The sequence below is a fragment of the Podarcis vaucheri genome (genome assembly GCF_965113315.1).
Source record: "Podarcis vaucheri genome assembly, chromosome: 2".
NCBI classification, from domain to species: domain Eukaryota; kingdom Metazoa; phylum Chordata; class Lepidosauria; order Squamata; family Lacertidae; genus Podarcis; species Podarcis vaucheri.
Window position 1 is genome coordinate 45,687,631 of NC_138760.1, and position 25,552 is coordinate 45,713,182.

The following is a 25,552-nucleotide window of genomic DNA, read 5'->3' on the forward strand; positions in this document are numbered from 1 at the left end:
CTCTTTAAAGTTATAACTCACAAAGCAGTGTTGGTCTAAACCAGGCATCCCCAACCTGCAGCCTTCCAGATATTTTGGCCTACAACTCCTATGATCCCTAGCTAACGGGACCAGTGGTCAGGGATGATGGGAATTGTAGTCCAAAACATCTGGAGGGCTGAAGGTTGGGGATGCCTGGTCTAAACACTTGGGTTTTTGTCTTTACAAGGCTTAATATTAAACACTGTCCTCTCCCTCAAAAAAATAAATAAATAATGAAGAGCAATGCTAATAAAGAGGGAAAAGTGGAAGTTACTGCCCATGCATTGATGGTGAATTAGAATACAAATTGTAATAGTAAGTCTCCCTTTGCCCAAGATTTTTGTGGCTAGTAAAGAATGAATTAATCTTCTGACCCCTAGGGAAATTGGTGGAAAAGCTCATCATATGTTGTGTAGCACTGTCTACTAGTTATTCCAAAGTATCTCCAGCCATTTACTTTGTTTTTCATTATTCCTATTTTCTAAGTTACCCCAGAAGCCCAGTCCAAACTGTGCTCTTCTCTTGCTTCATATTCTGCTTCTGGCTCAGCTTGCAGTCTGCTGTTGGTGGCAGAAATGAGGCAGAAGCATTCTAGCAGCCTTTATAAATTTTCTTTAAAGAAAATAATGCTTAAGTCTCCATCCTTTGCTCTGCGCAGACATAGGCAGCCCTGTAAATTATCTGCTGCTATAACATAACCATATTTTTGTGTTCCATGAATGTCAAAGTGATGTGTAACAGCTGCATTTATTTCTGCTTATTGTTGAATGATTCCCGAGGGGTACTACGTTAGTTTATATCTGTGTGTGCTTTTCAATATGCTAACATTTCTTCTACAAATATAAGTTTAAACATTAATCTTTTTAAGTGGATAGGGCTTGTATCTGACACGACACATCACCTTTAAGGCAATATTTTAAAATTACGAGTTTTCATTTCAAATCTTTCACCAGCTGGTTATGTCAAAAACATATACATTGTATGAGCAGTCCCTGAAAGAAAAAATGTATGGTGAAATGAGACTTGATAGGTCTATGGCTGGTTGGCACCTCAATGCCAAACTTCAACAATACTTGCTGAAAGAGCTCTTTCCAGAGGAGGCTAGGTTGTATAGTTGTTCGAATAGTTATTTGTCTTTGCTTTGCTTGCATATGAGGTTTTCCGGCCATTTCGGCAGTCACAGGCTGTACCTCCTATGGTGCCTTTGTGAGGTCACAGTAAATACGCCTTCAGAAATCCACAATGCACAAGAAACTGTTTTCTGTTCTTGCTCAGTTCCTGTTTACACTTGCTCAGCCCTCTCCTACACTGAACACACACCTCTGAAACATGCCCATATTTTATTAGATGTCAGGACTGGACATCCACACTCTCATCTATTCTTAACAGAGGAGAGGTGCAATGAGCTGCTTTCTGAGCAAATAAAGTTGCAGCTAATATAGGTATTTCCCATTGGTGGTGTGACTATTTTGTGCTCCTGTCTTTTTAAAAAATGTCATAACTATTCTGTGTTATGCTTTACCCCTGCAGCAGCCACTTTGTGTGACTGGTGCCCATGGCACTTGCTCAAAATTCCAAATTTGCTTACTTGTACCCAAAAGGCTGGTAGCTCCAAAGGAAGGGGGAATGTATGGTAGGCATGTTGAAGTGGTGACATTCTTGTCTCTCTACTGTAGACTTATGCAGAGAGCCCTTTTGTCAGCAGTAGTATAAAATAACGAGGCTTGGCAGCATATAGGTCAAACCTTGTTCGGTTAGTACCTTGTATGACCTTTGTTTAAGTTAACACCACTTTCAGGCTCAATTCAGGGCATGTTTTAACCTTATAAGTCTTCCATAGTTTAAATCGAGGGTGCCTGAAGGACTGCATATATACATGTGCCTACACTCACCTTGTCTGGGTGATTTGATTTAAAAATTAGGGGGGTTGTGGATGGATGTTACAGAGGTGAGAATTTGCGTTTGGCTAATATTAAGGTTCTAGCTATTCCTGGTATCTTCTTGTCACCTTTACTCTCCCTCCTCTCAGGTTTTCTGTCTCTGCGTACCTTATTAGCAAAATATGTGCACCAAAATGTCAATCATAAATTGTTCCCTTTTCCTTTGCAGATCGTGAGGACCAATCAATTCTTTGCACGTAAGTAAATGCATTTTGGAGCTTAGCTTTGTTCTGTGATAGTGTGATGACTACTATTTGTCAAATTCACTGGGAACAGGGGCTCCTAAGATGAGTTACACAAGAGTTAACATTTAACTTTATTCACTGAACGATCTCACGGGTGGCAGAGATCATTATTACCAAACTATGTACTGCAGTTCCATTGCAGGAGGCCGGCTGTGGCATTCCTGCCAAAATAGGAACTGGATCTAGTGTGTCCAGTGCCTTCATGGAGGTGAGCTTGGAACTGGGAACTTCACAGTTCACTGCTTGCTCTCGCAACTGTTATTCTAGCTCCTGTTGCGAGCCAACTCTTGCTGCCACTTTTTACCATGGCTTTAGGATGGATTAGGCCAGGCATAGGCAAACTTCGGCCCTCCATATGTTTTGGACTAGAAGAAGAAGAAGAGGAGTTTGGATTTGATATCCCGCCTTTCACTCCCTTCAAGGAGTCTCAAAGCGGCTAACATTCTCCTTTCCCTTCCTCCCCCACAACAAACACTCTGTGAGGTGAGTGGGGCTGAGAGACTTCAGAGAAGTGTGACTGGCCCAAGGTCACCCAGCAGCTGCATGTGGAGGAGCGGAGATGTGAACCCGGTTCCCCAGATTACGAGACTACCGCTCTTAACAACTACACCACACTGGCTCTCAATTCCCATCATCCCTGACCACTGGTCCTGTTAGCTAGGGATCATGGGAGTTGTAGGCCAAAACATCTGGAGGCCCGAAGCTTGCCTATGCCTGGATTAGGCTATAAATCTAAGCATATCATTCATGTGAGATCTGGAAGAATGACTTCCAGCTATTTAGGGGTTTAGTGAAGGGCAGTAACCCCACTTCACACTATCTGCGCCATTCCCATGGTCGCCAAGGCAGTCACTGTCTTTTACCTCAAACATCTTTCATTCATAATTCACAGATTCATAAGGAATACGGAAGTCAAGCGGCAAAGGCACTGAAAATACAGGGGGAGATGAGAGGACTAATGAGGTCTTCAGTCTGTCTTCTGAGGATCATTTGTCACATAATAAAACCAGTGAAAAATGTAAAAGTTTTGGGTTAGTCAGTGGGAACCCCATACGTAACTAATAAGTTAATATCGGTGAACATATGTCTCCAGTATATAACAAGTCTATTTGGCAGTGAAATGTGAAAATCCAACATCAGTCATGGAATGATCCAAAAGTGTTCTAAAGGCCAGGAGTGTGTGTGTCCTCTTTCATCAAGTATTCCTATTCCAGGAAATCTTGTATAGTTCACCATCTGGCAACAATACACTATTAGGGGGGGAGGGCGGAGAATTAACTTCAATTTCATCTTTGCAGCCACTGCTTATAAAGAGAATAGAACCTACGCTTGACACGTTGAATACCTGCTTAAAGTTATGCTTTTTTTCTTTTCATATATGTGCAAGCTAGATGGACCATATGAAATTGATTATAAAATAGTAGTAATTTGGATATTGTACATGAAGCATTCACCACCCTTTAGCCAGATCTTTTAAATTCTGTTACTCCACAAAGCATAAGGAAACTTGGGGCTCTTTCTCAAGTGACTACTTCATATGCAGCAACGCATATTCATGTTTGAAGAAGTCTTATATCGGGCAACTTGAGAATGGTTGTGCAAATTTATATATTGTTCCAGGAGATTCCTTTTTTGATTCTCAGCTTGTATGTATCTCATCTTTCATTTTTCCTAAGCAATTGAAACAGGAGTGACAAACTTGAATGTTTTGATTCTTGCTCTGCTTCAGTTTTCAATCTTAATGGGGCAGGACAGGACTCTTGGATCCCAGCATCCTAAGTTGAGTGGTGAGGGAGACTCAAATGGTATTTCCTGAGTGGCGGAGGTGACTTCAGATAGAATTGTAGAATTGGAAGGGACCATGAGGGTCATCTAGTCCAACCTCCTGCAGTGCAGAAGTGTTTTGCCCAAGGTGGAGCTTGAACCCACAACCCTGAGATCGAGTCTCATGCTCTACTGACTGAACTATCCCAAACTCACTAGAGTTTTCGTTCTTTAACATTGGGTGACTGAAGAGTGCTTTTAGAAGTTAGCTCGGAATGTCTGGTTTTCATTATTTAAAACCCACCATCCAAGTTCTTACTGAAATACCTTTAGTGTATTTTCAGTTGGAACAGCAAGCTGCCTCATTGACAGGGAGAGTTCCTTCAGTGAGAAGTGCTCTCAGAACCAAGTGTGTCTGCTGTACAACAGTGGTTTTACATAAAACTCACTACTGAACAACTCAATTCAGCATCTTCTCATATCTCGGGAACCAGAAAGTACCTTGCAGTTGTCCAAACCTGGCATTAATAAAATTATCCTAGACATTAAGTTGTAGTGAAAGCCTGATTGTTGTTTCTCTTCCACAAATCTCGCTTTAAATTATGTGTGTTCTTGCAGAGGTGAATCAGGTGCTGGGAAAACAGAAAACACCAAGAAAGTCATTCAGTATCTTGCACATGTTGCTTCCTCTCACAAAGGAAGAAAGGACCACAATATTCCTGTAAGTTTTACATGGTATTTCCTTAATTTGCAATTGTTGTATTCTGTAAAAACGGATAATACCTTGCTTTGAAGTCTGCTTCCGAGACCCTGTCCATGATAAACAAGTGTTGAAAAACAGGCCACTTAAAGTTGGAATCAGTTTGTAAGCACTGCTGTTTGCTTCATTATCCATTCAACAAAGAGCTCTCTTTAGTTTAAGAGAATAGCCACCTAATAGTTGTGTTACAATTGCACTCTATTAGAAGTTACGAAGCATAAACAGTTGGATGCCAGCTTGGTAAATTTCAAATTGCTATGTGTACAAAACAACCCTCTTGCTGTTACAGTTGTCTTTGGAAACATTTCTGTAAAATCCAGTATGTGTGTGTTGATATAATGAATTCTTAAAATAGAAATACAATACACCGTTGGCATTAGTTTTTGTGGTGCTATATGCTAAGTTCTATAGCAAAGCAAAACATGTTCTTGAATGAAAATTCATTGCCCCGCTTTTGTGCTCTCTTGGATATTGCAATGTCTCCTTAAGTTCTTGCTGTTAGCATAAGGATTTTTGTGCTGTATATTTGAGATGTAAGGAGGCCCTCAAATGATCCTGTACCAGATACATCATGCTATTGCCTTTAATGTGCAGTTGGCTGACTGCTATTCCTCTAGATAGAGATGTGCCCTGTAACTGGGGACTAAAAAATTTAAAGTCGTTGGGCATTTAATAGATATAAATCCTAGGAGTCTGTTAACTCTAGCACAGGTAACTTTTAAGTTTTCAGTTCCAGGAACCACTTTTAACCCAAATATGCATTTGGGGACCCATTTCTTAAATTTTGCCATATATTTGCATCCTAATAGTCCCACATTGAATCAGGACACAACACACTAGTGGGTCCCAGCCCACCACTTGAAGACCAGTACTTGAGCATACCCAAAATATGGAATCCAAGGAAGGATTATTCATGGAACTGTCTTGGATCTCAAAGGCTAGCAATGAGTTTTGTGGAGCAAAATCTACAGCAAGATGAAGTATAGGACATAAAACCAGTCCCTTCCTCTGTTGCTGGGGTTTAGTCCCATACCAAAATGGTATATGAGTATACACTTTTCATGTTGTTCCTGTGAATGAATGGTTGATTAACCCTTGTTGGCAGAAGAATAATGAATTTGGGATGGTGTTGTATTTGGGCACAAAACATACCCTCTATCCCTGGCAGTCCATACCTTGGTTTCCACTAGTTCTGGTGGTATAGGTTTGTGTGTACACTGTATATATGCACATGCGGAGCAGATTTACTTTTCCTGCTTTATGGGGAAGTGAGAAATGGAACACCATTAAATCACCTCTGAAGACACTGAAGGCATACCGCATTCTGTAGCTTTAGAACTATTAAGGTAGTACTTTAATTCTGCAGCTTGCAACAATTAAGCATCTGTTTGTGAAACTTTCACCTGAAAACTCTCTACTGTTGCCTTCCGAAACTTTTTATTGCTTTGACAAACAATTGTAGAGCACGGTGTCCTTCTTTAAACTGCTGTTGCCTTATAGCTGTGGAGAAGGCACCATGTTTTGGAACATGGGCTTTATCTGCCCACAATATTCATTGTATAGTGCAATATAAATGAGTACTTGAGTTGTCTAATTGATGTCACAGAAGCACAGGATTGAATGTTTCACCATTGGTCTTAGCTGTGTTGCTTTCTATGAACCAATATTTGACATTGCATCTTTAATAAATAGGTTTTATTTAGCATCCTTTGTGTGACTAATCCAATTTTGATAAAAGGCATTATGGATAAAGAAAACTACATCTCAGTTTGTTGGGTTTTGAAATTTTTGTGTGTGACACGGTACCCATAAGTAAACTTTGGCAATTTGCATGCTACTGTATCCCAAGTTTGAGTGATAGAGTTCTGATTCACATATGGAGTTCTACATGTTGGTGTTGTGTTTTCTTCCAAGTTAGGAATTCCCCTGCATGTGCAAAACATTGCACACATCATCTCACAAAAGATAAGAGCAGCTCTTGCATGCATGCATCTGTATGCATGTTGGAGGCCCTGAATGCACATCAGGCCTGTTGAATCCTGGCAAAGGAAACTAAATACACTGCCTAGAGACTTCTATGTGATCCAGAAAGAAAGAAAAATTCTAGGTGGGGTTTTATTGGTCAGAACCTTTTGGAAACATTGTATTTAATTAAGTCTTGAGAGCATACAGCGTCTATTGTATTACCAATCTATACCTTTTCTAAAAGAAGCCAGTATCAGACCTGGAGTCATGAAATAAGATTAAAAAGTACTTGTAGATTTTCAGCTTTCCTTGAATGAAGAAGTTCATATTTAATTCTACCTGGCTAAAATTTAGCTGTTGCCACGATGAACATAGTGGCTAAAGAAAATATACTAGCATGTATATGAGAGTGAAAACTTGGTGATGGATGGGAAGGCAAGGTCAGATTTGCTAACATGTGAATTTGTTTGTTTACAACAAACAGCCCGAGTCACCTAAGCCAGTGAAGCACCAGGCAAGTGTCTTTTTTATGCTTCTAAACTTTATATAGGCTTAATCATTCTTGTTTTACATTTTTAGGAGACTACCTGTCAACGTCCAATATAAGGATACAAGTAATTTCTGGTACAGGCATGCAGCTAAGAGTAAACTTCATTATTGCACATGTACAGAAACACCGATATAATTGTCCTTTGAGCGTGCATATCACTCCGTGTAATTGACAAAGTATTCAGGCACAGATTCTTCCAGATTGCTGGGCATTATTGTTCCATATTTTGCTGACTATATGGGGAAAGTAGGAGTGTTTTAGTGCTGGTATGCCTAGAGATTTCCTGCGGCTCATGATAAATCTGAACTGCAGTTGCCCCAGGGCTGGTACAGTAAACTCTGACTGCATAGATTCTTAGTTCTAGAGGCCAGTGAGGAAAGAGGGCATGCGAATCCCAGGACTGATTGTTCTGGATTCTTCTTTCTCCCCCTTCTTTTTTACTCAAGCTGTCACCTGCCTAATTAAATAAGTGATCTATTACTTCCTGTATAATGTCTTGAAGTGATGCCTTGTACTATGTACAGGTGTTGAAGTTGAAACTAAGATTTTTTTGAATGAGTAGGAGTTCGCCGTGACTCTCTTGGCATGTGGATTTTAGGAGCAGCCTAAGTACTGCTGAAGGTTGAACCACCTATGGTTTGGTATGTGGTTGACTGGTTAGCTATTTGGTCCAATATGTGACCTTCAGCAACTTTGGTTGTATTAGCAAGGGAAAGGCTAATGCTGTTTACTTTCTATGAAAAAGCATACAAACAGATTCTGTTATAGCTCTTCCCTCTATAACCCCTATGGGCCACTGCTTAATCATTAGGAGAACTTGAATGACTTCTTATCCATAGACTAGGGTAAGTGGACAATAACTCTTCGAGTGCAGAGCAAAACATGGATGGATCTCCTTGATGATCCAGCCAGATTAAACAAAAGTTTTTGCTACCTGGTGTCATATTCATCAGGTTTATTTTATACTGTGAAGTTGAAGAAGGGTCTGATAACAGATTTTCTATATTAAAAAGATGAGTAAACTCTCCTATAGGAACCCAGTAAAGCCATTTTGTATTTTTAATCCCAGTGTGTTTCTGTAGGTTTCATAAGTTCATAACCATTAACATTCTGTTTCATTGTCATTTTGAACTGCAGAGTGGATCCCTGTTGTATGTGAGTAGCATGTAGCTCTTCTAGCTTCTCACCCCGCTCTCAAAATGAGTCAAATCACAGGGATGCTGAGAGCAAAGCCTCTCTTACCTATCATTACACTGTTGATTTGCATGAATATGTTGCATGTTACCACACCTTCACAATATTTTGGATGCTTTTTCCAAGATTTCCCTGAATTTATGTGTGAAAGCCAATGTAGATCTTGCCTTTGGTTTCAAGCTTCTGTGATACATTGCAGAATAGGATGGTGGTCTCCATATGCCTCTTGTCTGTTTCCTCACATGGGACTGATGCATGACACCAAGACAAGTGTGCCAGGCATTTTAGGGCCATAAGTAAGAATAACTAGGAAACCTATTTTGAAGTGTTTCTATCAGGGATTAGGATCCTGTAACACTCTGTTTGCTAGAGTCCTGTCATCCCTGACCATGTTGGCTGGGGCTGATGGGACTTGGGAGTACACAAGATATGGAGGGCTACCAGTTCCTCATTTCTGTGTTATAGGCAAGCAATTGTACAAACCTCAAGATCTGACTTCATAGAGACTAAAATAACAGATTAAACCTGTTGTATCGATCAGACACTTGGGGGGGTTGCAAATGCATGTCTCTCTTCAGTGAAGTCTGAAATTTGATTTTGCTTGCTGAGAACAGCTAAAGGCACACTATGCTTGTGTGCTTGGACTGCAACAGGAGGTAGCATCAGTATTCCATTAAATGATTTATCTTGGCGTATTTCAGTTTTTTGTAACTGTCCAAACTGAGATAAACTCTGTTCTTGACTAGATGTATTCCTGCAGACTCCATAGAGTTCATTTCTGCAGTTCATATTGTTTACAAACAATTTACGACCTTTTCTGCTTGTCAGATGTGTGCTCACTTGAATTGACTCTGAACTAGCTGTTTGAGCCCCTATTACTTGGTTTCTGTCTTTTGTTTTGTTTTTGTGCTTTTCAGTGCCCATTGAAAGGCATTTTGCTGGATAATCTCTTAGGAAGGAGGAACTAGCAAGAACCTGCCATGTAGAGTTAAGATGCAAAAGGCAACAATATGTGTCTTTCCTGTATGAAAGGGTTTTTTTATCGTGGATATCAATCAGCCTTGCACTTCCTCTTACTATAGATAGAATGGTGTAGTCTTAGTTAAACATTTAGAAAAAGCACATTGAAATTACGTTACATTCTTCTGCATATATAGGGTGAGTCCTTTAAAAGAGACCCCGTGGATACAGAGTACACATGTTCCATGGGGCCTCTTTTAAAAGACTCATCCTGCATAAAGCTCACTTGTTTAACTCCAACAGGAGAGTTAAGCACTTGCTTCTCTGAAACCAGTGAGTGTTTGATGTTAGCTGGATAAGCAGAGAATGTTCAGTCAAGAAACTAAGCGATAATTATGTTCAGATAATGCACTTCCAAAAAGGTACTATACAAACATTAACTAACAGTAGGCAGAAATCTTTTAACATATATATATAATTGGGACCAAACAAAACCAATCGTACTGTGAAGTATTGGTATTTCAAAGCAGTTGAATGGAGGCCACTTACTGTTAAGTAACCTAGGTTCATACGTTTTCTACAAACAAGATTGACTGGAAAAAGCAGACCTATTAGCGGTGCTAATATTAATTTTGCAATTATATTACAGATACAATTCCACTCTGCCACACACCTTTGCTATCCAAGACATGGCAGCAAAATCTCATCTTTCACCAACTTGACTCCTCATTGGGCTAATGGATACACACAGGTGTTAACATGGACAGCAGTGGGAAAAGAATTCTCCCAGACATGTCTGAGCTGGCAACTCAGACTTAAAAACCTTTCTAAAAAACTGCAAAATTAGTGGTGTGTCCTGTGCTTGTAGCTGAAATACTGTTTCACCTCAAGTTTGAGAATAGCCAGAGCTAAGGCAACACTGCTCACTTCAGTCTAAAACAATCCTATAAGTTTTGTTTAGATGAGGGAGCAGAAATCTGTTCTGCACAGATGATTAGTTAAAATGATAAATGTCTACAGTGGTACCTCGCAAGACGAAAAACGTGCAAGACGAAAGAGTTTTCCGTTTTTTGAGTCGTTCCGCAAGACGAATTTCCCTATGGGCTTGCTTCGCAAGACGAAACGTCTTGTGAGTTCTTGAGAGTTTGTTTCCTTTTTCTTAAAGCCGCTAATAGCCGTGCTTCGCAAGACGAAAAAACCGCAAGACGAAGAGACTCGCGGAACGGATTAATTTCATCTTGCGAGGCACCACTGTACTTCACAAAGTTTTTTTAAAAAATCTTTGTGCATTACTAACGTATACTTTGTCAGGCCATTTAGCTGCCTCAGATACTGATCTCAGTGGAAGATGGAGCATCATTTATTCCCTCAAAAATTGCCTGAAAGGTGGCAGTTTGTCAACCCTGTGCTTTATCCATTAGCCCTAACGTAAATTGTATCTATTTCTTTAGTTTTTAATACCATATTTTCCAACTGTTTTTTTATAATGTCGTCCATCTCAACTGTTAACAGCATTAAGCATATTTTGAAGATGCTGTATTGAGAAGACATATGGGGTCAAGGCAATTGAAAACGGAAACCACACCTGGGAAATTGTGCTGCTCTTGGATTGGAGATGCCTAACTTTGTGTTTGTGGTTTGTTGTTTTTTTCCAGGGTGAACTGGAACGTCAGCTTCTACAGGCCAATCCCATTTTGGAATCCTTTGGGAATGCAAAGACTGTGAAAAATGATAATTCCTCTCGTTTTGTAAGTTTTTAAATTTTAAATTTAAACCAAACAACCTTAATTAAATGCTAAACTATTTTTTTCTAGGCAGATCTACCCTTAAGAAACCTGTTGAAATGCAGTAGTTTTTCTCTTCGGGGAGGGGAGAATCCCCCCTCCACTAACCTTGGTCTTCAATGCCCAGACCTACGCTGGGAGCAACCAAACTTGCATTACAAAGATACATAACACTTGGGGCAAAACAAATCTTGATTCAGGTGCATGAAATTTTAGATCATTGTCTGAGTATATTCCAGCCCTTGTATATTCTCAGATAAGTACCAGTGTCTGTGCCAGTTACTGGTCTAACAGTGCAATCCAATACATGCCTAGTTAGAAGTCCAGCTGAGTTGAATGGAGCTTACTCTGCAGTGACTGGGTGTAGCATTGCAGTCTAAATGAGTCCATCCCCTGTTGTGTTGGTGTAAACATGCCTTGGATAAATAAGCAATTCCCTCCCGATTAAGTTCCATGTTTGCCTATGATACATTTATTTTTTAAAAAGAGCTCAGTGTTAATTTTCCCATGAGCAAGTCATGTAACAGCTGAAGCTTACAACAAAAATAACCAATTTGTTGTGCGTATACAGTACATGCAGGTTAGAATGGTGGAGCCAGAACCTGGGGGACCAGGGTTTCAGTTCCCACTCAGCCATGAAGCTCATTGGGTGACCTTCAGCCAGTCACACTCCCTCTCAGCCTAGCCTTCCTCAGAAGGTGGTTGAGAGGATAACAAATTGGGATGAGGAGGAGCATGTACATCACCCTTGGCTCCTTGGACAATATAAAAGGCGGGGCATAAATGTCATAACAAAATAAACAAAAAGGTTTAGCATTGTGACAAAGAGCACGAGCTGAGAGTCCCTAGTTAAAATAATTTATCTTGGCTGTGAATGACATTGCGAAACACATTGTGTCCTACATCTTAACATTCGTAAACACAGCCGAGAGGATGTGAAAAAACAAACAAGAGGCCTTTTCTTGTAACTGGGTTGGGATGAGTTCGATCAACCAAATCTCAATCTGTCCAAAGTATGATGGCATTGCAGAGTAGAGTAGATGTAATTATGCTTCTTCTCAGATGTACTATCTGAAACCTAATAGTAGCTCCACAGATAGGACATTGGCTAAAAGTTCGCAGGCTGCGCTGCTGTTTTGCTCAGTTTTTACAGGAGGCGCAAAGACGTGAATGCAGTAAAGTTCCTTTCCTGTAAAAGTCCTTAAGCATCTGTTTCCTATTACATTTTTCCTTTAAGTCTGCATTGATGTTGTGAACATAATCACTCCAATGGCTCTGGCACTATTTTTGTAATGAGTAGTTTAATGCAGTCCAGATGGTGATTTATTTTTGTATAGAAGTAATCTCCAGTAGTGAAGGTTTTTAAATTCTGATTTGATAAGAGAGAGTTCCTCCTCTGAAGAAGAAATGCATTGTGAATTATCTTCACCTGATCGAAGTGTAATAATAGTGATACACTAAGAAATGCATTCAAACATTGATTTAATGGATGTAAAGGTAAATTATAGCTGTAGTTGAGAGGTATTGCTTCTGTTCTCAATTTAAATAAACTTGGATGCATTGAATTTGTAAGGTAGTAATTTCTTTTCTGTGTTTTTCCTACAGGGCAAGTTCATCAGAATAAATTTTGATGTTACTGGTTATATTGTTGGGGCCAACATTGAAACATGTATCCTGTTCACAGTAGCTTATTTGATAAACTCTGCTTATGGGGTACAAATAAATTATTATTATTATTATTATTATTATCTGGGAAACTGTATTGATGACTTGGTTAAAATACAGTAGACACTTCTTCAGTGGCTATGTTTGAGAACTCTGGGCTTATGCAGAGGTGCACTTCCGTTATTGGTTTGTAGAATAAGCGCCAAATAGGCACAGACCTTAATATTGAGGAAATTCTGGTGCACACTCCTGACTTACAAGGTACACAATTTTTAAAATATGCCACAATAGGCTGGTCAACATTTATCCCAATTCTCAGTGCTGTATAGGCTCAGGTTCTGCTGAAGTAAATAAAGCTTCATCAGTTTGAGTCATCTGAAGACCGGGTTACAAGGCTGTGTTCTGTCTTGGTATACACTGAAACTGCACCTGGGTGATTTTGTTGCTGGGAAAATTATCAATGGACTAGATATGATGGGAAGTAATTAAAATGAGTAACTACAGCTTTTGTGGCTGGTTATGACCATTGCACAAAGGTCTGCAGTTCAGAATGCAGAAAGTGGAAGCTTTAGCATGGAGTTCTTGCAACCATTTTGATTGCTTACCACATTTTCCTCAAATCTACATATGCTGCACTTCCAATTTCCCTACTTTTCCCTTTCTGAAATCCATTCAGCTGTTATAGCCAGCTTAAAAACAGTACGCAAGCAAAATGCCAATTTCATGGTTGGAGACACGACACTTTGCAAAGCTCCCTGAAGTATGAACTTCCTAAGGGCCTCTAGATTCTAGAATCAAGGAGCTTGCCATATGATTCTGTCAACAAATAAAAATGGAGCACCTAGGCTTCATGGACTCAGATTTGTATATCTTGCTCCTTTCTGTTGTGTTGAAATTCACTGTTGAGATGCACCCCTACCCAAAATGGCATATATATTTCCTACACAATACTTACCCTTCCCTTGATCATTATGCCTTTTTTTTTAACACAACATGTTTTTGTTCTGCCTTATATTTCCTTTATAATACATACTTTTGAAATCTAGCTCCCTCAGTTGCTCTTTTCACATTCCCACTCTATTTTCTTCCTTCAACCTTCTTTTAAAAAACAATTTGTTGTTGTTGTTGTTAGGCTCCAGGCAAAAACTTTCCTCTATAACCAGGCCGTTGGCCTTTAACTATCTGTGGCCTTTTAGAAGTTGGCGGAAAGTTTTTAATGTATTTCTTTACCGCCTTAGTTTTAATGTATCTATGTGGGGTTTTATTTTGTTGTTAATTTGGTTGGTTGTAGTTCACTTTGGGTTACCCTAGACGAGACAGAGTGACTAACAAATTTAATAGATTATTATTATTATTATTTAAAAATGTCACATTTACTTCATTTTCTCCAAGTCTTCCCTAAAGTACGATTTACTCATAGCAGGGTTATACATCCAGAACTGCCTCCTCTGTTAGAGCTTAGCTCTGGAAGATTAAGTAGTTTGAAAAAGGCCTGTGGGTATAGGCATATGCAGAGTGCACTTATATTGCCACTGAGCAATTGCAAGCAGGAATCATGGGTTGCAGAATCTTCCGAATCAGAGCCTGATGGCATTTCGTAGCCCAACCACGAGCAGTTCTCAGTTTATCCACAGCCTGGAAGCTCGTAGGGAGTTCACCACATGCCAGGAGAACATTATCTCTCCTTTCAGTGACATCTCCGTGTCTCCCTCTAAGCTGGCTGTGAAGTAGTATTGCACCTCTGCTTAATTTATGGATTTTGCACTCTCTCTGTCTCTTTAAGACTCAAGGAAACAATTTTGATCGGATTTATTTATGAATAGTGCAGCCCGTGGTGGATGTAGCTCAGACTATTTGGAAGAAGCGTAGGACCTCTAATGGTTTTAGAGGTACTAATCTCGCACATCAAATTCGACGCTGAGAATTTCTGATGCTGATGAAGACACAGTGCGAAATAGAATGTGTGAAAAGAAATGGGGTGGGGGGGATTGCTGTTGTTAATTAGGAGGAGTTTGTTTCCTTTTCACAGCAAAACTGCATAGTTGTCCATTAAAATCCTTAATTGCTCTGGCTCAGACCTACTAGAAAAGTCACGAGCCGTCCGTCAAGCCAAAGATGAGCGGACTTTTCATATCTTCTATCAGCTTCTATCTGGGGCAGGTGAACACTTGAAAGGTGAGTCAGTGCATTATTCTATTGAATTTATTAGTTGCAGCGTTTAAACAGAAGCTGAATTGATTTCATGGTTTTACTATCTTTTTGCATATGTGGCTCTGTTTGTCAGGTCATTTGTACTCGCGCTGTCCAAGATACCTTGGATGAGTGATTCCTAAATAATGAACTCTGCAGCAAGGCTTCAGTTCGGTATTTGGAGTTAAGGTTCTGTATTTGGAATGCTGCAGTGGTGCAGGCCTCAATGAAATCTGCATCACCCATATTAACAGATCTAGCAGACAATTACAGTCTAAAGCTTTATAAAATTTATTGAGCCCTTGGCTGGACAGAAACATGTAAGCTTCAAGCCAGGCAGTTAAAGGAGTGCTGGCATCAGCTATCAAACTCACACTGGACAGAAGAGCTCTCAAGCTGGGAATAGTGCCAAGGTGCTGTTGGTAGGCCAAAGCAGCATGGTATTTACACTTTAGATGAAGCACAAATTATTGTGAGAAGGCTTCTACTTCTTCTTGGGATCATCAGCATTCCAGATGTAGATGTTCTTTGAGGATACTAATTTTTTACTTTTGTGTCTTCTGAAATATTGCTTGTCTACATTTGTCCTCTGGAAAGTTTTTGATTGTTTCCAGCCCAATGTGAAAATGAATCTGGGTTTTAAAATAGTTTATAAATACTAGGGAATTGGTCTCTGAACTCTTTAAGCTTTGTCATTGTTAGAGAATGAAATACTGGCCTGCCATAACGTCTTGTATAGGCTTGCCATACGTCAGGAAAATTCCTGACACGTCCTGGTTTTGGGGTGTAAAAATGGTGCAGGGGGGAATTTTGCCAAATTGGCAAAATGTCAGGGGAAACCCGGATGTATGGCAGCATGATGGGAAAAAGCAGTGGAAACAGCTCCAGAAGCTTAAAATCACTATTTTGGGGGGAGGTTTCCCCACAAAAGCTCAACAATTGGGGTTTGTTCCCCACAAAAGCCCAACTACTTTGCAGATGTCAGGAATTTCCCTTTTCGAAATATGGCAACCTTAGGATTAAATGAATGGAGAGTTACTTTACCCAGTGTCTTGAAGAAACCTCTCTTGCGTTTTTCCTCCTCAATACAGCTGATTTACTCCTTGAAGGGTTTAATAACTACAGATTCCTCTCCAATGGCTACGTGCCCATTCCTGGCCAGCAAGATAAGGATAACTTTCAGGAGACAATGGAAGCCATGCATATCATGGGGTTTTCTCATGATGAAATCTTGGGTATGTTTGAAATGGCTTTGGTTTTTGAAGTGGGGAAATGTGTGTTTTTACTTAAAACCTGTAGCTTTTTTGTAGAAATGCAGAAAGTAAGTTCAGTATTGTATCAAGAATAGTGTGGCATCGCAGCTTAATAAACATGGTATATGGCTCTAAATATGGACTTGAAAGTGTGTACATAACGAGCAGTAAAATCTTAAAAAGTCAGAGACTTTTAATGGTCCGGGAAGGGCATTATGTAGTTCATTAACACTCCAAGAGTAGCATAAATCCTAAAAAAAGTAATAACTTCTTGGTGTAGAACTGGATTTCCCTAGTGTAGGATTTCAGTACCTTTATTTTAGGGTTTGTAGAGCCTCTGACAAATACCTTGACTTGTTGAAACATTGGACTTGTCGGATAGAGCTATGACCCGATCTGAAACAGAGGGGGCCTGTCCTGTGGGTTTCCTGAACCAGTTAGATATTCTTGTTTCATACTGAACTTGACTGCCTGTCAAACATGTATACACGATGTATTTATCTGTTCTTGTCCTCTGCTCTTTTGTGTGCCCCCAGCTATGTTGAAAGTGGTGTCCTCAGTACTACAGTTTGGTAACATTTCCTTCAAGAAAGAGCGAAACACCGACCAGGCATCTATGCCGGAAAATACGGGTAAATATATTTACAAGCACGGTAGACTTGATTTTAGTCTATTTTCCTCATCAGTGATTGATATCTGCATAGATGCTTGCAAAGAAACCGCTCCCTCTGTATCAAGGATAGGCCAAAGTGGTGCCATTCAGACGTTGAAGACTGCAGCTCCCATCAGCCCCAAGAAGCACGGCCAGGGATGGTGGGAGTTGCAGCTCACATCATCCTGCACCATGTTGGTTATGCCTGCAATATAGAGGCAGCTGTCGTTGTAGCAATAAGTCCTAGCCTTCAGGTACTAAGAAACTGGTACTGTTCACACATCTTGTGTTTTGTTCCCCCCACCCCCAAACCTACTAAATACTGCAGAATCCCTGAGACTATGTTGAGGTATTTCCTCTTTGAAAAAGTATTTGAACTCTAACCTCATTAAGAGCTTATCAGCAAAGTCTTTAAAACTCCCAAGTAAAATGGTATGTGCAGTTGAATCGGTTTATTTTTCTTGGGTCTATACAGTGATTATGCTGCCAGGGACAGTGATTCTGGAGCCAAACACGACTTTTTGGAGAATTGGAGACCATAAATGCTAAGTTTAGAAAATCTGATCGTTCAAGTGACAGGGTGGTATGCCTGGGACTGACTTTATAATTTAATACTATCTGTGTCTAATGTTCCTCTTAATCATGGGGGGGGGGGGGGAATCCTGACACAAGTAGGAATTTTCTCACGTTCTTAGTTCACTTTTGTATTCTCTGTGACAAGGATCATCTGTATCATTCAGCCCTTTGTGCTTAAGTGGATTTCTTAAGGGAACTTGTTAATGCATAGAGTAGTGTGTGACTGGCTTTGTCATCAGAGTGGGTTCACTATCCCCACCCCCCCGAGCGCTGATTTAATACTGGTTAAAATGCATGCTTTGACATGTATGAAGCACAACTATATGTAATATGTATTTCCTGAATCTACAGAGTTTCAGTGATAGTTTTATTATATGCTAACACAGAGTTTTATTATAGGCAAACCCAGGCACACGTTCCTGGTGAATGAATGCTAGAATTATGAACTTATTACATTGGTTGTTTGGAAGGCTTCACTTGTTGAGTTGCAGAGCTTACTTATCACCCTACCTTTCATTAATGTGAAGCACAGTGCTACCTTGGAAGTCGAACGGATTCCGTTCCGGAAGTCCTTTTGACTTACAAAACATTTGGAAACGAAGGCTCGGCTTCCGATTGGCTGCAGGAAGCTCCTGCAGCCAATCGGAAGCCCCGTTGGACGTTCACGTTCCAAAGAGTGTTCACAAACCAGAACACTCACTTCCGGGTTTGTGGCGTTCGGGAGCCAAAACGGACAAGTACCAAGGTGTTTGGGATCCAAGGTACGACTGTACTGGTGTTACTCCTTGAGTGATTTTCAAATGGTGTTCTGGGAAATGCTGAGATTCCTCATTGATAGATTCAGTAATGGTGGAAAAACTTCCTTGAAGGTCAATTTGTCCACCATTGCCAGTGTTCCCCTGCAACATGTAGCTGCAGGGCAGTGGCTGGATGTGTGCTAGGGTGTACCCTTGGTTCATGTAGGGTAGTACAAAGGCTCATTAAGCCTATATGAACTGAGTTGGCAGTCTAGAACATTCACTGGAGTCCTCTGCAATACACAGGGGGTACATTGTCAAACAAGTTGACTTGGAAAGCGTTCCTTAACATTAGGAACTGTGGGAAATGCTTTTTGGGGGACACTTATTCAGTGTTAAAACCAGTTGTTGAGGTTCTGATAACTGATTGCATTGTTTGTATTTGTAGTTGCACAGAAACTCTGCCACCTGTTGGGGATGAATGTAATGGAATTTACTCGAGCAATACTCACTCCACGCATTAAAGTTGGCAGGGACTACGTCCAGAAAGCACAAACCAAAGAACAAGTAAGCTCTGTGATGCAAAATGTTGAATCTTATTCCACCCAAAGTAGCCACCAATTTCCGGCCAGCAAACATTCTCACCATTTCTCTTTGCCCTGGGGGTTGGTTAAATATCCTGTGTGTTATAGTAAGACTGCATATGAGGCCTCGGGTTTCACCTGGAGCCCAAAAACTGCTGACAAGTTAGTTCTGGCATTTCAAATGTGCCTGGATCCCCATCAGTGCCTCTCGGTTGAGCTTCAGCATTGGAGTTCCAAGTAAGGAGACAAGTACACTGAGCATCGGTACACTGGGTGCAGTGGTTGATCAGTGAGATACAGTTTGATGTGTGTGTGTGTCTGTAGAAAAACTAGAAAGCCACATAATGGCTGGCCTTCTGTGTCTAGGTGGTACAACGTTCAAGCTTAGATCTTAATTAGAATATGACATTTATACTCCTTTGGGATGACGGGTGGGATATAAACAAAATAAATATACCTAGGAAATAGCATGTTCATTATCTTTCTATTAGAAATAGTAACTGTGTTAAACTTAGTATTTCTATTTTCTTACGACTTCTTCCAAATTCTCGTTCAAATTTTCAGGCAGACTTTGCTGTGGAGGCATTGGCGAAAGCCACCTACGAACGCCTTTTCCGCTGGCTTGTTCACCGCATTAACAAAGCTCTGGATAGGACCAAGCGACAGGGAGCTTCTTTCATCGGAATCCTGGATATTGCTGGATTTGAAATCTTTGAGGTATTTAGACAAATGAAAGAAATCTCCAGTACTTACTAGATTGAGAGATTTTTGTAACATATATAAAATAGCATTGCAAAGGATCTGGAAGCTCCAAACTGCAATATTGAAAGTTCATGGATAAGATTCTACTCTACACGTGACCACATTTTTCAGTGGCTTTTCCTGACTTTTAAGCAGTCTTGGTAAGCTCTGAATGAGATGGGGTTTCTGTGTAAGAGATTAGCGCGTCTGCCTTATTTCCTTGCTGTCATAGAATCATGTGCAAAACTCTGCACGTTTGGCCAGTTGCTTGTTAAATGGTTTGCCCTGCAAAACTTACATTGTAGTATAACCAATACAAAAGCTGTAAAACTCTAAAAAGTTAACTTTCTTGATATTTTCCCCTAGTTGAATTCCTTTGAGCAACTTTGCATCAACTATACCAATGAGAAGCTGCAGCAGTTATTCAACCACACCATGTTTATCTTGGAGCAGGAGGAATATCAGAGGGAGGGCATAGAGTGGAACTTTATTGACTTTGGACTGGATCTGCAACCCTGTATTGATTTAATTGAAAGACCTGTAAGTTCTCATCCTTGTCCTTTTAACAGCTCATAGCTTTCTCAACCAAGATCTCTCTTTGATGTAAATCATTCCATACACCTTACCGATCCAAGTTTTGTTTTTTGTTTTTCTAGAGGGGCTTCTCTGGGATTTAAGTGTTGAATCAAGAGACATTTCTGTAAAGTGTGCCTGTAGACAAATCCAGCAAGTGCTACCCTCCTGATTTGCATTTGTGGCATTATTATTCTGCTTTTCTAATTAAAAACTGATCGGGCGACTTAAAAAGCAAATTTATAATAAACAAAACCTAGCCAGAAAAATGTGTTGTGAACTGAAATTCAGAATGATGTTCTTACAGGCAATACATGCCTCACTGGATCTGATTAATAAGGCGCTGGTAACTTGGAACATGCCTAAATGTACTCTAGGCTTGCTTATGTCACACATTATTTTGTGAGCTAACTGAATGGTAGTGTATATGTCACTGAGCTCTGTTTCTTTTCCTCTTTCTCGTCCTATACCTTTAATAGCTCTTACTTCGGTTCTGATAATTTTGATTACATTTCAGGTAGCTCTGTGTTGCTATGAGACATCCTGTGAGGCAAAGCATCATGTTGGTTGAACTTGATGCTTTAGAATTCTTGATATGCTTGTATCTTGTTCCCTTCTTGTATCTGATTTCAAAATCAACTGACTTGGGGGTGGGAATCCATTGGCATTAGTCACGTATGTCCACTTGTATCTCCCGTTGAAATGTGAATATGGATTTTATTTTTGAATAAGCATGTGCTCTTCTTCAGCTGTGTTGCTCAGGTGCAACTGTATGGCGAAAGGAATATCAAATGAGGGGAGGTGAGAACAGAATAGATTCTGGTAATAAAACATTTATTTATGTATTAATCCTTGCTAGGCCAACCCCCCTGGTGTACTTGCTCTCCTGGATGAAGAGTGCTGGTTCCCCAAAGCAACTGATAAGACATTTGTGGAAAAACTGGTCCAGGAACAAGGAACCCATTCCAAATTCCAAAAGCCTCGGCAGCTGAAGGACAAGGCAGACTTCTGCATAATTCATTATGCAGGAAGGGTAAGCATGAAATGCTATATGATTTCTTCAGCATTTATCAGTGTGTCCCATTTGTGGGACTTCTGAGAGGCTACAGGAGCCTGTGTATCTTGCTATTTGAGAATAAGTTTGGCCTCCTGAGTCTGGTCATCAGGTAGGATTGGAGAGTGAAATATGTTGCTTCCAAACTCTGGTGCCCATTTTGATTCCATGCAAGATACTTCACGTGCTGCAGTACAGTGGTACCTCGGGTTACATGCGCTTCAGGTTACATACGCTTCAGGTTACACACTCCGCTAACCCAGAAATAGTGCTTCAGGTTAAGAACTTTGCTTCAGGATAAGAACAGAAATCAGGCTCCGGTGGCGCGGCGGCAGCAGGAGGCCCCATTAGCTAAAGTGGTGCTTCAGGTTAAGAACAGTTTCAGTTTATGAACAGACCTCCGGAACAGATTAAGTACTTAACCAGAGGTTCCACTGTACTTTAAAGAAAATCAATTTCACACTTACGGGTATAACTTGCCCTTATAGGTATAATCAGTTAATTTGTAGAAGAACTTATTCAGTACCTATTGAAGAAGGCACCTCACAATTTGAATCAATATTTTCCCACTGGGGCTTACCTAGATGGGTTTCAAAGTGTCTATATCCCACTTTGATCTTTGCAGGGTGGTCCTGCAAATCTTGAATCAAAGTCAGTATGGATCAAACGTACTGAATTTAGGGTGGGCCGGGGTGAGAGGAAACTATGTTGCTATTCACCTCTCCTGAATGTTTAAAGGCTAGGTTGTGTTCCTGAGATGCAAATAGTAACTGGCTAGTGCTTTGGGACAAGCACTGGAGAAGCCTTGCTATCACTTGTTTACCCTTTAATACACCTCTAGCAGCATGCCCAAGTACAGTAGTTACCAGAAACTCATACAGTGGTGCCTCGCAAGACGAAAAGAATTCGTTCCGCGAGTCTTTTCGTCTTGCGATGTTTTTCGTCTTGCGAAGCACGGTCCGTCGCAACTGCGCCTCTTCAAGCGGCTTTTTTAAAAAAGTGCAAGACGTTTTCGTCTTGCGAAGCAAGCCCATAGGGAAATTCGTCTAGCGAAGCAACGCAAAAACGGAAAGCCCTTTCGTCTAGCGAGTTTTTCGTCTTGCGAGGCATTCGTCTTGCGGGGCACCACTGTAGTGCCTTTTTCATATCTTGCCCTGAAAAGTCAATTTCAGCTCCTGAACTTTTACTTACTTTGCCAAAACTTTATTAGGCATTACAAATACAGGCATTACAAATATAGGCCATCATAAAACATCCATATACAGTGGTACCTCAGGTTAAGTACTTAATTCATTCTGGAGGTCTGTTCTTAACCTGAAGCACCACTTTAGCTAATGGGGCCTCCTGCTGCCGCCGCGCCGCCGGAGCACAATTTTTGTTCTCATCCTGAAGCAAAGTTCTTAGCCCGAGGTACTATTTCTGGGTTAGCAGAGTCTGTAACCAGAAGTGTATGTAACCTGAACCGTATGTAACCCGAGGTATAACTACTGTATAAAATTTTAAACTATATACAAATAAACAGCCATGTAAAATATGTAATAACAAGGAGTTTCTTCCTGCTAAATTGTGCCATTCACCACTCTTTTAAGAGATACTATTGACAAAAACTCAGCCACCCTTGCAGTTACTTTGGGGTTAATGTCAGCCTGAACTTTTGCAGGCTCAAGGAACAAAGTCATATCCATCAGTGAGGCACTGCCCAGGACTCCAAATGCCTCTCTGAGGACCTTTGGGTGGAAGGGTGGGATAATTTTAGTAAATAAGAATAAGAATAATTTTAAACAAATTGATAATAACCCTACAATCGGTTGGGGGGGGGGAGGCATTTTCTTAATAGTATCCTACCGCCATGTAAACATTGGGAAGTTGTGATCTCTAAAATGGGTTTGAAAGACTTATGGGTCACTTGCAGCAGAGGGAGAGTGTGGAAAGTATCATGTTAAATGGATCCACTGTACACGTAAAAACCCCGTTCAGACAACCCACCTCATGCATTCAGTGTGACAGAGGAGTTGTGCCTGCTAGCCGTACACCCTTGACAGTGTGGTACATTCAGTGTTAGTCTGAAAAGGGAGTTTAGTAAGTGTGTGCAGAGGTTCTTCACAATTTCAGCACTCCTTAAATGTCAATCACATATGAGGAGATGCAACTCATCTTCCCTTAAAAACAAAAAACAGGTTGGGAAGGTTGGCAGTATTTGCTGTTTACCCCACTTGCTTAATTCCAGGTGGACTACAAGGCAGATGAGTGGCTTATGAAGAATATGGACCCTCTGAATGACAACGTGGCTACGCTTCTACACCAGTCTTCAGACAAATTTGTGGCAGAGCTTTGGAAGGATGGTAAGAATCTGCTCCTAATCTATATAAGATGAGATGGTAAATCCTGGTGGGTGAGTTGGGGCCTTCTCTGCAAAGCTTACACATGAATCCTTCATGGGTTAGTGCAATTCCTCTGAGACTCCTGCCAGCAGTGGCAACAGGAGGGTTTGAAGTGCCACTGCAATATCAATTAATTTACTTGCACATGTATCATTATGGGCTGATTGCACTTCCATACATCAAGCTACTTAGCTGCTAGTGTGATTATTGAGTAGACTTTTCATAGTCATTTAGGATAGTTTGAAAGTCTGTTGTGACTAAACGATTCTCAACCTTTCATGAAGCTGCTGTTTTAGTTATCAGCAATGGGTTCACTGGTAAAACAGGACAGTAAACTAAGAATTTTGAATAATCAAAGTTTAAATAGCTCTTAAATATTGTGTCATAATAGTACATTAAGTCTTTTTCTTGCATTGTTAATTTTCTGTGTGCCTGGTATGGCAGAACATAAGCTTGCTTAACCAAAAACACTTCTTAAAACTTGGTTGCATTGCTTGGAGTGCTTCCAAGATGGTGTTATAATTTAGTATCCTTTTAACGCCTGCTCTTAGCTTCACATTAACTTAATTTAGGAAGAGATCTGATGGATTACACCAAAAGACACTCTTAATCCTGGATCCCTGTGTTCCATAGTGACCAAACAGATGCCTATGGGAAAGCACAAACCAGACATAAGGGCAAAAGCTATTGCTCACCAGTAACTGTGCCATCTACCTTTGAAGCCCCACAGAGGTTTGGACTTCCCAACTATTGACTGTTATCAGACTCCCCGAGTCGGCTGTCTGCAATGATAGATTGTTCAACCAATCTAGCAAGTTTGGAGATACTTCATATCACCTGATTGGTGGGAACTCTGTATCTGTTCCTTGAAAAGAAAAAAAAGAATGCTCCATCTAAAAGCAGAGTATTGTTTTCCTTCCAAAAGTGCTTGCAAAGCCCCTTGAGCAGCACTTCCGAGGCATCTGACAACCAGCTGATTCCTGGGTCCTTAGAAAGTGCATTTTCTACAGATACATAAAATATATCAAGGCGGCTGACAGCATAAAATACAATAAAATCTAGAAACATCTATAAAACATAATTTAAAACATCAGTAGATACTGGTTGGTTTAAAAAAGAAATGCATGTTGGTAAGGCCTGTCCAGAAAATACGGCTTTCAAGGGGTTTCTCAAAGAAGGGGAGGGCTGGTACCTGCCAAACCCCTACAGGCCTGTAATGAAGGCCTACCAAACCTAAGGCCTGTGAGGAACCACCAGGATCTCGGGGAGTGAGGTGGTGTATAAGGGACCAGATGGTCATTGAGGTACTTTGGGCCCAAGTTGATTTTGGCTTTGTGAGCTAACACAAGAACCTTGAACCTAGCCTGCTAGCAAAAATAGCAACAAATCAAGATGGTCAGCTTTCCTTATGTAGGGGACATGCTTAAGGCCTCTGGTAATTTTGGTTGCCATTGTTCTGCATCATTTTCAGGTCTACAAACAGCCTTTTAAAGCTATAGTTACCAGCTGCACTATGCAAGTGTGGCCCATCATAGATTTATACAATGGTCCAATATTAGCAGTTTTATTTCCTCGCTAAGGTCAACTTCAGTGAAGCAAAGTAAACATGCTAAAGACGGAAGAAATGCTTTTGAGGTTTTATGGAGCCAGGTTTCAAGAATGTGTAATGACTATGACTAAACACCCATCTGGGAATATTGTAAATGCCTTGGAGCAGGCACCGTGCGTGGATTGTGAGAAGGGGGCGTTTCCATGTCTGTCATAAGTTTAGTTGTAAAATTAGTAGAAGGTGTGCCTGTGGGCTTATTGCTTCACAGTCCATAAATGGTTTCTCTCAGTGCTTTTTTTCTGGGGGGGGGGGACGCAGGGGTACGCATACCCCTAAACATTTTGTGAATCTAAGTTTAGCCTCATTGAGGTGCAGTATTTCAATATGAGTAGGAAAATGAGAGTACCCCTAAAC

At 40.5% G+C, this 25,552-nt stretch overlaps 1 protein-coding gene across 4 annotated transcripts in view; it reads left to right on the forward strand.

The window, feature by feature from the left end:
• The window catches only part of MYH10 (myosin heavy chain 10), a 71,872-nt gene that overhangs the window by 19,038 nt on the left and 27,282 nt on the right, over positions 1–25,552 (forward strand). For 2 of the 4 annotated variants that reach the window (XM_082213798.1, XM_082213796.1), the window contains exons 4-16: positions 2,131–2,158; positions 4,589–4,691; positions 7,180–7,209; positions 11,055–11,147; positions 12,789–12,852; positions 14,925–15,023; positions 16,130–16,273; positions 16,828–16,923; positions 18,705–18,823; positions 19,405–19,557; positions 19,948–20,121; positions 21,014–21,187; positions 23,436–23,550. In XM_082213798.1, the coding sequence (XP_082069924.1) occupies positions 2,131–2,158; positions 4,589–4,691; positions 7,180–7,209; positions 11,055–11,147; positions 12,789–12,852; positions 14,925–15,023; positions 16,130–16,273; positions 16,828–16,923; positions 18,705–18,823; positions 19,405–19,557; positions 19,948–20,121; positions 21,014–21,187; positions 23,436–23,550 (1,392 nt within the window). Of the gene's footprint in view, positions 1–2,130; positions 2,159–4,588; positions 4,692–7,179; positions 7,210–8,382; positions 8,401–11,054; positions 11,148–12,788; positions 12,853–14,924; positions 15,024–16,129; positions 16,274–16,827; positions 16,924–18,704; positions 18,824–19,404; positions 19,558–19,947; positions 20,122–21,013; positions 21,188–23,435; positions 23,551–25,552 lie in introns of all 4 variants that reach the window. The other 2 variants (XM_082213795.1, XM_082213797.1) reach the window with 2 other exon arrangements.